Genomic DNA, 14565 nt, shown 5'->3' on the forward strand with positions numbered 1-14565 from the left:
ACGTAAATATTCTATAAGCTCCAAGAAGGGATCAATGTGTGCAGCATGTTGGTTGTTGTGATGAATATTTGGTCGTGTTGCTGGTCAGGGACGGGCATCATCGGGGGCATATACCCCTCCCACATTCACACATCATCGCGCACTCAGCCCAGACACACACACACACACACACACACACACACACACACACACACACACACACACACACACACACACACTCTCTCTCTCTCTCTCTCTCTCTCTCTCTCTCTCTCTCTCTCTCTCTCTCTCTCACACACACACACACACACACACACACACACACACACACACACACAGAATTTCTGCTCAGCCATGGCTCCCTGGTAGATGCTCAAAGCGGCTGTTGTCAGAGCGAATTAAATCTGCACTCGCTCGCTGCTTTCCTCCTGACCTTGCCTGCCTCTGGTTGGGTTTTCAATATTTTATTCAGGATTCCTGTGCTGTCTCCCCATGGCTACATCGGATGGACTAGACGGCTGTCTGCAACGAGGCAGATCTCAAAGTGACCCGAACATACTCACCGAACCGGGCATCGATTTGGCTCACGGCACAGGTAAGATAGACGCGTCATTGTCTGGACACTTATTTGCTTTATATACGCAAATGCTTTTATGTTGGTCGCTTGTTTGAAGATGCAGCAGTTTCTAAAATGCATCCCTTTCTTGCCTAGTGGGACATCAGAACACCAAGGGGTAATTAGCGCATATGCTTCCAACCTTGGACATCAAATAGAGACCGAATCGCGGAGCAGCAAATTGAAAATTAATGTGCCATATCAGCGTCTATGAATGGTTGCATGCCGCTCAAGATTTGCGCGTTATAAAGACGCCTGTAGCCCATTGGGGTGTTATGGCTGCATATAGCATTTAGGAATCAGCATGTAGGCCGTTTAATATGATATTAACGCGTGCATCATGTACAGTAGCCTATCTATTGCCTCCTGCATGATGCCAACCTCCCCATTCAGCGCGTGTATTTATCATCACAGAATCCGCATGCATGTGTGATCCATGATGCCAGCCTGAGCGTATTTGTTGTCTTATCTAAGCCACCATTACAGCCTAGTCAGGCGCCACATGGGTTTTCGCGTTAGGTTTTTAGCGTGTTGCATTTTAGAGAGGTGCATGCACATCTTTTTGTATTAAGCCTATAGCTCTGACGATGCGTATTGACAGCACTGTCATCCGCACCCCATACTGAACCGATAGCTGGTGTGATCAATGACCGGCCGTCCACGTGATGTGGTCTATAGGTGGAAACATCCCCAATTCAGCACAGCCATGCTCTCACAAGAGATCGACCCGCCGATTCATGGACGCTGCAGGTGCGCTTTCCAACATGGAGCCCTTGTTTATCTCTGTGGTCTGTTAGTCATCCCTCTGCATATGGAATAATGAATTGATCTTTCATTAATAAGAGGAGAACACCAGGGAGCAGTCATGATCTGCACTCCTCTGGTGAACTCCTGTAAATAGACTTCATGTGGTTCCTGCTGTGTTTGCTTCTTCCTCTTGAGTTACTAATATACAGTGCAAACACATGGTTTGATTTTTATGTAAGTGAGGCTATTTATGGTCATATTGTGTGGGCTTGGAAAGAGTCATTGCTTACTCCCACACATGGTGAGTTTTACACACCAAGAATGCTTGACTGAATTATTCAGAAAAAAATGCCCCGGTGTCATTCACCTTTCACCTGTTCACTAATGAGACCCTGAGTTTTTCACGTCTCTGAAATCACACCTGTCTGAACGCGCAACTGCGTATAGTACATTTTGAACGGACCCTTGCTGGATTCATTCACACATAGGTGGATGATAATGTCACACTTTGACACACCTGAATAAACAAGAGAGCAGCTTGGCACATCGGCCATGCTAGTCATGAGAGCTAACGCTATTAGGGAACACTGAATATCAGCCTCTTCAGCTGGAATATGCACAACTGCATTACTGTCTCAGATGTGAATATACTATGCAAATGAAAGACAGAGTAAATACAGTTGTCACTGCAAGGACAATGTCAGTGTCTGGTGACCCAAAGTACACAACCTCGCCCAGCCCCTCTCTGTGTAGATCATCACTGCGCTAGCGTCTGGGACACCAGTCTTTGCCAAAGGATTACTTTGGCTGAGACTGCCTTTTCCCCCAACACACTGGCCCTTGCAGCTGCAGAGGCTGACACTGTATTCATCCACTCAACAGTGGGGAGAAGAGTCAATAGAGACAGCAGTTACAGTTGCTCATCACAGAGAATCAAAGCAATGTTATCTCTTGAATGAAGGTTTAGTAATCCTACAGCAGGAGCCTCAGAGAATGACGAGCCAGTGCAGAGCTCAATCCAGCTGTCCAACAATGCAATCCTACTTTTTATTAAATGCAAGGGATAACACTTGACATTGTTTAGGTTTGACTGATGATGTTTTCCCTAATTCTTCACTCTGAGAGCATGTCTTGCTCACTTTACAAATGGAGACATCCTCTTTCAGCTGCTGGTGTACAACCATATTTCAAAGTTATTTAAGTACTATGTATGTCCTGTAATGGGAGCAGCATTATAAAAACTTGTTTAGTGGGTTTGTTCAGACAAGGACTCTTTAGATTCTCCTGCTAATAAAATGTCACTTTCACTCAAACTTCCACTTAGTCATTGCAGAGTGTCGACCAAGGTAATGGTGTGGAGAGGACACCTTGACGCTTTGCGGACAGGGAGCGTGTCCAAGCAGGGCTGCCCCTGTGGCTTCATTCCATAAAGTAATTCCTCTGTCCTACAGAAAGATATACACAGAGAGAGAAGCACTGGTGAGGAAGATCTAGGCAGGAAGTTTGTAAAGAGTTACATGTACAATACAAATGTACAAATACAGCTGTAACTAGTTATTATTTCCATCATCAGTTACCCTGTTATTTTATTTTAGTTGAGAGTAAAAAATGCACATCAACCAAAAGTGGTTGTCTTAAAAATGCTTGTTTTGTCTGACCAACAGTCAAAAAACTGTTGCACATCCTCCTCCTTGAGAAGCAGAAACTCACAAATCTCTGGCATTTTTGCTTGCTCAATACTGAAATGAAAAATGTGAAAATGATTCAAGTTTTTGTCAGTGGACTTTTGTTTATCAGTTATTTGATTATATGACTAATTGTTTCAGCATTACTATAGGTCCAAATGACAAACTACTCCACTCTACTCCAAACAAAGCTGTCATAATTCATTAAAAAAAAATGCTTTTGGGGAGTGTAAATGAAAGAACAGTGTCCTCACAGGAATTTGTCACTTTGCTCAAGGCAACTTGAACATGGTGGATCTTCGCTTACATGGTGGCTTAAACCCATGAACAGTTGGACCCAATTTGTCGGGTTATAGGACAGTGTCTCTTACTGCGAGTGTCCGCTGATAAGTGTTTTTTGAGGTTTCATCCTCTTCTGCCAGTCTCACTGATACCTGGATAATCCCCTCAGATCTGACATCAGAGGAGTCTCTGAGGATTGCAGGTATAAGTGGAGCCCCCCTAATGAACAAGGAGATATATCAAACTCTGTGAAAGCTGATATTGAGCCAGGACAGTGACTCACCCCAAACCAGAGCAATGTTTCGTACATAATACCTCTCTATGCTCAGGCCTTGATGAGTAAATATGGGAAATTTTGAGTCAGCGGGTCTTATATAATGTGCTCCCTATACAGCAAGACCTTCTTTGAAATGAAGAAATGACGTACACAAAATGGTGTTAGTGCCACAAGAATTCCTTACATAATGCATAGAACAGCAAGTTGCTGTAGTATGAAACAATAGTAAACATGTACAACACTGTATCACCTGAGGACCTGCCCGTGAGTCGCTGTGTTGCTCAAAGACACTTCAGAGAACATTGAAGAAGATTGATACCGCTCTCCTTATTGTGCGCTAAATATGAAACTAGCACACAGTTATTTTCCTATTCCTATTTCCCACCATTGTGCTATGCTAAGTTAGCTAGCTGTAGCTTGCTAGCTGTAGCTTGAGCTACTTTTCAAGATAATGTCAGGGGTTGTAAAAAGGAAAATTTGATAAACAGAGAATTGTACATATGCTATCTATCTATCTATCTATCTATCTATCTATCTATCTATCTATCTATCTATCTATCTATCTATCTATCTATCTATCTATCTATCTATCTATCTATCTATCTATCTATCTATCTATGTTTTTCTGAATGATTCTTGGCATCACAGTCTGGAGACAGGGTGTGAACTTGTTGTATTCAGCTGTGGATAAAATAACAGCGAGAGCAACAATGACTTAGAAGTGAGAAGTTTTCCATCTAAAAAAAAAATGGGATGAAGTGAAAATCAGACAGCAGAAGAGCTATTACAGTCAGATCTGCAAATATCTTACTATGACATCATGCTGTCTTTTACTAAGCATTACCAGGAATACACCTCAGCACAACAGAGTAAGGCATTGAATGCACATCAGCTGCCAATAAGTATTTTATTAGTTTTTAAGGGGTGATTTTGAATTTAAAGTCAAGTTGAAGTATTACTTGGGTCTATTTGGATGACACTGTGCCGCCTTGGAAATTTCATCATTTCTCATAAATGTGTAGCCTATAGCACTTTTAGGTTGCAACACAAATGAAATGTTTTCCCATCGGAGCTGAAACCATTTGCTGACTATTTTATGACATTTTGAAGACAAAACAATTATTCTATTTTCCGATAACGTAATAAGCAGATTAATTGGTCTTGAAAACAACCACTGGGTGCAGTCCTAATTCTCACAATAAATTTTGGGGCTTCATATTTGTGCTCACTGGCCATGTCCTCACGTGGCCCAGCCTCAATCAACAAGTAAACTTTCATTTCCCGTATTTAAATTGTTCTTTAGCTACATGCACACACACAGACGCGAGACAAGATCAGGATGTACTGTAGCTAGTTCTTCAGAAGAAGCACCTGCACCTCCATCAAGCCCAGACTAATTAAGTTCTTACTTCCTATTTTCAGTAGCGGAGCTGTAATTCACACCAGTCACGACTCATTCGTCATGGTCAGCCTTAAGGGACTGTGAGTCAGTCAAGGCCACCTGTTAGTAGTAGCCACTGGAGAGCAATTCATTTCTCTCCTCCATGATGCACAGAGGTCCCCACAGAGGCCAAGGAGATACACTCAGCCAGCTAAAAAAAATATGAGCTCTTACCATCATGAAATATTTACTGTTGCATATTATTAAAATATGTAGTTGAGACTGCTGTATGCATATATTTCTTTAATACTTGCACGCTATAACGACTTAATTTCCCCGATGAGGGATCAATAAAGTCTTACCTTAAAGCTGAGGCTTTGAGATAGTGATACATCAGTCAGTCCACAGTGACAAAATTGCTCTATAACACCATGTTATTTTACACCTTAGAGAGGGATGGCAAAGGAAAACTCGGAATAAATGAGTCAAAAGACATGATGCAGACACTTCTACACAGGACACCAGGAGTCAGCTGCGGCCTTAACAGTCGCCAAAACTCAACCCAAATGAACACCTACTGTGTTAGTTTGGCATTCTCCACACATGAGGGACGATCTGTTGGAGGAATGATGTTCATACCTCCAGCTGAGCTCTTGGGGAATATATGCCAAGAAGAAATTAAGCTGTTTCATTTTTAATTTGTCGCCCAACTGATTATTGATGTTGTACGATTTCTGGAAATTGAATTGAAAAAACGTTTCATTTCAATAGAGTAATTAAATTCAATATTGTCATGGAGCAGACCTGCTCGCTGATTTGCAGCAATGCCCACAATGTCCTCCGTAGAATACCATTGTGGAAATTGGATGGCATTATCTGTACCGCATGACAGATCTCTTCATCATTGTCTCATGGATGAGGCTGCACCTTACTCATGTTTATTAATTAATCTAGATCTGTTATTATTTCAATTAATTGAACTGATAACAGTTTTAAAAAATGTGAAAAGGAACTTCGTCACATAACAGTTTCATCATGAGAGTCTGCGAATGTCTTGTTTTATCCAATCAACAGTCAAAAAAACCAAAGCGTAGTCAGTTTACAATGATATGAAACAAGCAGCAAATCCTTACATTTGTGGTATTTTCATATTGTTTTTTTTGCTTGGTGTTACTCTTTCGTTCCTTTCTCCTCTCTGTCTCTAACATAAGTGTACTGTTACATTGTGGATCCTCGACCGCTGAGTAGTGAATGGGGGATAAGCTGCATCTGGACGCCGTGTTGAGCTCTTCTCTCTGTGGACGCTTTTGCTGTCTTTCAGCCGCCCATGAAAATGGAGCACAAAAATGACAACAACAACAAAAAACCCTACATCACGCCTGCTCCCTGCGGATGCGGGAGCAGATTAGGCATTTGACAGTGTTTGAGCCATGTGTTGCTGCGGCTGTTGTTTTTGTGCATACACCTGCGTGTCATGTGTGCACTGATCTGCAGGAGAACTGGCAGGTCTGTGCAGATCAGTGCTATGAAATAAAACAAAACAAAAAAAAAATCACAGAATCTTAGGCTAGAACGAGACAGTCAGGCAGTTGAACAGGCAGCCCTTGGGGAGTGGAGAATGAAGACCCAAGCAGCCCTGAACACCTGTCAGGGACCCCAGCGTAAAGGCAGAATGTAATGGAGCTATTTAGCCTTTAAAGGCTGAGGTTAAATGGAGTTCAGGAAGTTGCATGCTCTATGCTGTGAAGGGTAAAGAGCTAAGAGAGGAAACTCCTCTGGGCATCATGTCTGGAGAACAGTGGAGACATTTTTTGGAGGAAAGGAGAAGAAAAGGAGCTGCAGACTGAATTAGTGAGGCAGAGAGGAGCTGGAAAGGAGGAAAGCAGTGCGAGGAGAGGAAGAGATGAAGAGGCGGCGGCCTTCATTGAAAGAATGCCAAGAAGTTGTCCTTACTGCTAACTGGCCACAGTGAGATGATGGATGGTCTATAGGAGGCCATTAACAAAGAGGCGATGGCTGTGTGGGTCTGATTTGGGAAGCCTCTGCATGAGCTCCAGCGCCAGGCCAGTTTTTCCATGCATCCTATGGAAAATGATATAGTTAAACCAAGATTCCTCTTTTTACCTTGATCTATATGATTTTTTTTCCCAGTCATTTTCCCTATTTATTCTCCTTGCAGAGACTGTAAATAGGAAGTGTCAAATTTTTACTTAACAAATGACCTAAACATTTAAGCAGTTTTCTGTTACAAGGCTCCTTTTAACTCTGTTTTGGTCTCCACCAACTAAATTTCTGTTGCTGAATGTTCATAAGTTCACTAGTTAGTTGCTAACTGCAGTTTGGTGCTGAGCAGGTAGTGTATGGTGGGATTTTTTAACTTAAAAAAGCTGCCCTCTGCTAATTGGGCTGCCCATTCAAGTGATCGTGTGACTTATCGTTAATATAAAAATATTGACTAAAGCTGTATATCACAAAACCAAAAGCTATCTTATAAGTAAAAAAGTCCCATTCATCTTCTTGCTCCCACCTCTCTGCAGCAGTCCCAGTGTCTCTCTCTCTCTCTCTTTAATTCCTCTGTCTCACACACAGAGACACTCATAAATCGATGTATTGTATCCTCACACCTGTTTGCAGCCGCAGTGTCCCTCTCTCCTAACGAACCTGCCAGATTCAGTCAGAGATAGATGAAGAGGGCAGACGGGAGTGCAGGGCAGATAAACGCTCCTGTCTAGGACTTAGAAACATAGGGGACAGGCAGGAAGGAGGCACAGATTAAGGCTGTAGGGAGAGTGAAAGAAGAAAACTCATGTACCTAAGGCTGGGGAGATATAATGAGGCAGACTGACAGACTTTAAATCACCACAGAGATGAGAGAAAGTGGTGTGAGGTCTTCCATAGAGCGACTGTTTGATGGGCACTTACACTACAGTATTATTGAACATCTCTGCCAGGGCCTCTAAGGAGATGGTAAATTAAATGCATAGCCAGATCAGATAACTGTAGTAGAAGATATATCGCCATAAAAAGGAAATGAATGGAAGCTTTTCATTGTGTTGTCGGACCATGTGCGTGTGTGAGGAGTACCTAGGACGAAAGTGAGCGAAGGGTTTAAAGAGTCTTTGTTCAAAATCACTCCATTTAATATTCCCTATATAATAAACACTCACTAATCTATTTTTTAAAATGTATTTTGATGGTTGTTTTATAGGGATAATTACATAGCATCTATCAAAGCCAAACAGCATTTAAAGCCTAAGCCTGTGTTTGACACCTGGACCTCTCCGCAGCTTCACACATAACAAAGAGAAAATGCCACAAAACCTCAGGAACTACTGTATCGCCACATAACTCATTCTTTCATATATCAAGGTGCTGTGGACACTTCTACTGTGCCTGAAATCATTAACACATTTAATATCCACCACTCACAATACAGGCAATTCTCCTGTATGTAGAGGATTAGGATATAGAGTGTGTCTGAAATCAAGGTCAGAAATCTATTTCAGATACTTCTACAGTAAAGTCAGCTTCCTCTCATCTGCCAGCTCTCTAAATGTGATTTTTTTCTGCTGTCTGAAGTAAACATGATGGTAGATAAATCCTTGGTTAATGACCATTAAATGTACACAACTTTTTTACAGAGCATTGTTGAAAGATTTAAGACATTTATATAGGACATCATTCTCAGTAGCCCTTCAGAAAACAATATACCACTATGTTCATTTGTTGATTCATTTAGCAAATTCTGTCAATAACATGTGAGAGAGGACTAAAAGATGGCCGTTACTATTGTTCAGAGCCCATGGTGACATTTTTAAATTGCTTCTTTTGTACGATCAACAGCCCAAAACCCAAAAGCATTCAATTTGCATTCACACAAAGAGGAAATCAGCAGGTTAGTAATTTATGACATGTAGATCATCATCATTTTTCCCATCATCATCAACTGTCATTTTTACATCTATGGTGTAGAGCTGGAACGATGAATCATCAGCAACTATTTTGAGAATCAGTTGATCATTTATTGTCATTTATCAGGTAAAAATGCCAAACATTTGTTGGCTTGGGCTCTGGGAACTTGAAGTTTGCTTATTGTATTTCTTAATATTCATGGACTAAATGATTAATTAACGAATCAATGAAACGATTAACCAATTATAAAAATAGCTATCAGTTGCAGCCCTACGATGGCAAACACATTCTCTAGATGGATATTGAGAAGACACAGACACTCAAATAAAATGGTGGAAAGGAAACATATTGTACACTAGGAAATATTGTCCAATTAGGGAGTGATTTTGGACTCGAGTCCTTGTTGTATTGTAGCAGAGTGAGTTTCAGCACCATGGACAGCACCAGCCTTTGCATCGCAGCAGGCTGCTGGACCGAGCAGAGCCGTGTTCTGTGTGCTGATGAGTCTGTCCTGGATCACAGATGCTGCAACTCAACCGGTCCTCTTGATCTGCTGGTAAAGAAACCTGGATTTTTTTTGTTTTGTTTTGTTGGCACCAGTGACACATTAAAGAGGAAAGCACACTGTGCAGATCCAGGCACAAATTCCATTTAATTTAATCGTCCCATACATCCATGTAAGCTGTAAGCCAAAAGCTCCAATCCAATCCCATTAAAATTGCTATTAGAACTGTGGCCAAGCCTGTACTACAGAGTCTGTGGTCATTATTGATGAGTGAGTGGCTTCAAGCAGCTTCTTCATCAACACAGATTCATCATATGGGCGAAACCATTCGATGACCGGGCAGTATCTTTTTTACCACGGCAGCATCCTTGTGGCACAGAGCGACTGCAGACGAGCTAGTGGTCTCACACAAGTGAATGTGTTTGTGGAACTGGGCAAAATCTTTTGTAGACAGTTTTCCTGTCTGCCATCAGTCCCAGACAGCTCTAACAACAGATTCTACTGAAGGACTGACTCATTTTTGCTCCAGTCAGACCAAAACAATTTTCAAAACAGCAACATTTTCTTCCTTGACATCATTTTGGGCTGGAGACACGGGATCTAGCTTGTCAAATTTATGTGGATCTACCTGTAGGTGTTTTCACTTGGGCTTTATGCGTGAAACCAAAATGTTCAAAATCTATCCTAAAATCAAGGTGGGAGCAGACACGCATCACATTTCCTGTCTCTGGTGTCTGAATAGAACCAGCAGGGCAGCAGCGTATTTGCTTGACCCCATGCCCTCGGTATGTCGTCTGTGACATGCATGAAATGGCTATTGACATGGTTATTGCATGGTTTAATGACAAATACAACCATGCATGAAATGTCTGGCCTCTTTAAGTATATCCCTATGTATATCCATGACAAATGAGGTTACTGGAGAGTTAGCGCACTGACACGTGTCCGTACTGTCTGGCGTCACAGAATGAGCTGTTGGCCGCTGTTCATCCTGGCCCGGGCGTGATCTGTCCGTGATCCAGCACATGGGATGAACACAGCTTTTCAGACAAGTAACATGGTGAAAAATGTCATGCTATTTTTACTCTTTTGTGTTTCCCTTGAGGAGTAGCAGCTTTGCACACACACTACGATACACCACGGCTCCCTGTTCTGGTTCCAGCTGCTGCTCGAGTGGTTACATCAAGTTGTTTTTAATAGGCTCAAACCGTCCCACGCTCGCACTGCTGCACACTTGAGGGATTCCAAATGTAAGTGGTGTGGGAACGTGTTTGCCGATTGCAGCGTTAACAGTGATGATTTGTACTGTTCCTCTGTGCACCTCCCATTGTCTTTCCTGCCTGGAGACCATGATGTGCTCTCCTCCCTGCAGAGCGATGGGCGCCTGGTGAAACTGAGCTATCGGCTTCTGCATCAAGTGTAGACACAAAAACATGTCCACAAACACTCGTGTGGTGGCACACGTTGTGGGTTCAGTGAATATTTACTCCCATATGCTCTCTCTCTCTCTCTCTCTCTCTCTCTCTCAGTTTGCTTTATATAAATGTTTCAGGCACTGGCTCAAATCAGTGGAAATAACAGGAACAAATTACACACTATTGCTCACCCACCTGACTCCTGATACTGGAGTCTATAACTAGCATTGTTGACTGAAAACACCCACGCCCTGTGGAAGACCCACGGCTAACTCATCTGTGCATAAACTTTGAGCGTACCGGCTGCTTCCAGGAAGCCGTGACTGCATACATTTGCTTTTATCTCGAGGAATTGAAACGAGTGAGTAAGTAGGAGTTCAGTATATTTTTCAAGGACGCTTTTAAAACTGTTGATAGACATATTGGCTGCTGCAGGATTGAAGCTGTGACCCTTTTCTTGGCGGGAAAGTCTTTGGAAACACAAGCCCACCCTGCCACTTTTTAGACAGCAGGGCCTATAAGTGTAATTTTATAATGAAACATCTCCGTCAAGAGGCAAATCTTTTGCAAGCAGCACTTTTGAAGATATAAAAGCGGCTGAATGAGTCAATATGAATCTTGCAGTTTGTTAGATTAATGTGATAGACTGCGGGAACAGCCCAAGGTACGAAGGGTGAACCAAGACTTCCATTACTTGATTGGAGGGAGCTTTTTGATGGAATAGGATGAGATTTCTTATAGCGGGAGCGCAGCCCAAAACTTAACCATGGACTGGAAGTCTTCTTGGACACATTCAGGGTCTTCTTCTGGTGGCTGCTGTTGGGGGAACAGGTTGAAAGGACATTTTCTCAGGCTCACCCCATAGTGAGGGTGACAGGAAAAGCGCTTTTAGCAGGAACATTTTCGGCCAACTGGGTGGATGTGATGGCTTTCACAGTCAGTCCAAGATAGCCCATCTTTCTTTGGTTAAAATGCAGAGGTGTGTCAGTGTGTAAATGTGTATGCACTTGTGTATGCGTGTGTCAAGGAACTGTCGATATTTTGAGCAGCTGTGTAGAAGCAGTTGTACCTATTTTTAACACTGATGGTCAGAAACCATTTAAAAACCATTTCATTTTAGATGAACTGTAACTGAACTGAAAAAAGGAAGTTTGAGAACTGTTTGAGAACTTCAAATGTCTTATAGTATTTAGTATATAGTATTTAATTAAAAAAAATGACTGTTCTGGTTATTTCACATGAGATCTGTATTTGTGTTTCCCACTGGTTTGAAGTGGGCGAGGCTCAGTTAGAAATAGATGTTGTGTACTTCCGTGCAACAGTTTAGGAACATCACAATCAAAACGTGATGACAGTTGATGCTAATTAATCATGCCACCCACACACACACACACACACACACACACACGCGCACACACACACACACACACACACACGCACACACACACGGACATGCACACACAGAGGCTTTATGAAGCAGGTTAGCTTTTCAAATGGTTTTTTGACCATTAAACTCTTCATAAATAATAACAATTTTTTTTTTTAACTTGATTGTCGATTGTTTACAATAGTCATGAAGATTGTTATAGATCATAGTGTTAAAGAAAATACTTAAGATTTAAAATCAAGTTTTAAGAGGTTTTAAAAAGTGAAACGCACTTTATTTTAAGAATCTGTCAGCCTTTGAGATACTTTTCAGATATTGAACTTTGAAGTTTAAGCTGATGTACTATAAGTTAAATGAAGATTTGGTTTTCTTTAAAGAGATGTTTAAGCACAAAGGTTAGCAGAGGTGTGAGGGAAGTTGGTCCCCAGCATGAAGCAAGCTCCAAAAATACTTTAAAACAACATGCCCCCAGTTTGTAAGAAAGGCTTTCCATCAGAAGTCACCAAGCTGAACCCATGTAACCCTGATGACATCACTCGGGGTCATTTTTCCCCACACTTCTCAAACTCCTCCAGAGCTACAGATGGCACAGGCTGAGATGTGCTGCTGTGCTTCCAGGCTGAGTAGACGAAGCATTGCTGCCTTACATTGAAGATTCTGTTTTGCTTAAGAACATAACTTTACTCACATACTAACATGCACTTACTGATAACTTCCAGCAATCGTCATCAAAATCGAATCAGTTTGCACTCATCCCAAAGTCTGCCAAGTTTCGGGAAAATCGAACATGACGAGTGAGAACGGCCTTTCATCAGAAACGCAGAATGAACTAGATTCTCGGTTCTCTTTGTTGATGCTGCAGCGAAGGCTTACACATGAAGCCACCCACTAGTCCTCATTCTCAACACCAACATATGGCAACAAACAAGGGCCTCAGGCATTTCCTATTGGTTGCTGGCCTCACTGACATAATTTCTCTCTTGATGCCAGTTGCCCACACACTGGAGTTTTACACTTAGGCTGTAATCACTTCGATGATCTGGAGGCTTGACCTTTGCAGCCATGCTGCCTTACACCATAAGAGAAATTACTTTCATTTCCTAACAAGTTACAGTACACAACGTACATGTTAAGATGAGCTATCTTCATGCATTTACTTCATTTTATTAAGGTTGATATAGAACGTCCAGTAGGGCAGACAATGTGTTTTTTTTCTTTTAATGTTCATAATCGAATTCAGGGTAGCTGTAAAATGAGAATGTTGAACTCTAGATTGGTCTTTCATTTGAGAAAAGACCCCATTCGAATGAAGCACAAAATGGAAATGAACGAACATGAGAAAATAGAAAAACAAGGACATGACCTCAGCGTCCTCAATGGTGGTTTTGGCCCTCTGCAGAATTGTTCAAAATTCATTTTATAATTAACCTGTCCAGGAGAGAAGAAAGCTCTGTTGCTCATTTGTGATTTTATTATTTGCGTATTGTTGAAACACAGCTCAATGGGATGAATATTGGTGATAGGATATGCAAATCTGTACTATGGGTCATTTCAGGGATGAGGTTCAGAGGGGCGACAAAATAAATGTCATAGGAGAGAGAAATCTTTTTAAGACAAGGCATTCAGATTATTATTAATGTCTATGCTGGGCAGACTTTGTTCTTTTTAAAGCCTGAATCGAGTCATTGTGTGAAGGTGTTCATTATTCTTTTAGCTTTTCCTCTTATAAATCACTCTATGCTTGACCACGACCATTCTTGAGTTCAGCTTGTCTTTTCTCATTCATTCTTTTCTCATTTTACATTGCTTCAGCCCTTCTGCTCTTCACTTTCTCCCTGCAAGTCATTAGCTGTGTGCCCTGACTGTGGCCGGGCCCCTGAGGCAGCCGGGCTACAGACAGATGGCGGCACAGTTGTAAAGCCAGGGGGGTAAAGTGAGGAGGTTCGCTGGCGTGGCAGCGGGTAAGGAGGTGGTCCATTCAAGGGCACATTGTCAGTTGTCTGGGTGGAAGCAGCAGGGTGGCTGGAGTGAGGAATCGAGGCTCTGCGGGGTCTGCAGAGATGATGGGAGTCAAGGGTCAGTCTGATGTTGTTATTTATTTAGGTTGCACAGTGATATATAGTTTGATGTTCTTAGTCACAGGTTTGGTGTAGAGGTGCTTGCAGTTGATGCAGTACAGTAGAAGTCTACAGCCAAGCTAGCAGAATGCTAACACTAACATGGGAACAATGGCAATGACAATGCTAACATGCTAATTTTTATCAGCTGTAATGTCTGTGTGGTTTGATATTTTGGTTTAGCATATCAGCATGCTAATATGCTATGCTGCCATATGGTATGCTACGTGTTTACGTGGTCATAAACCAAAGTATTGGACTG

General features: G+C 41.9%; 1 protein-coding gene across 3 annotated transcripts in view; it reads left to right on the plus strand.

Annotated features, from left to right (window-relative positions):
• Positions 1-127: 127 nt before the first annotated feature.
• Positions 128-14565, plus strand: part of phactr3a (phosphatase and actin regulator 3a) — a 31500-nt gene continuing 17062 nt past the window's right edge. Inside the window, exon 1 of one of the 3 annotated variants that reach the window (XM_070969447.1) lies at positions 128-574. In XM_070969447.1, the coding sequence (XP_070825548.1) occupies positions 472-574 (103 nt within the window). In that variant the 5' untranslated portion in view covers positions 128-471. The remainder of the gene's footprint in view (positions 575-14565) is intronic. The other 2 variants (XM_070969448.1, XM_070969449.1) reach the window with 2 other exon arrangements.

This window comes from Chaetodon trifascialis, chromosome 8, assembly GCF_039877785.1.
Source record: "Chaetodon trifascialis isolate fChaTrf1 chromosome 8, fChaTrf1.hap1, whole genome shotgun sequence".
Taxonomy (NCBI): domain Eukaryota; kingdom Metazoa; phylum Chordata; class Actinopteri; order Chaetodontiformes; family Chaetodontidae; genus Chaetodon; species Chaetodon trifascialis.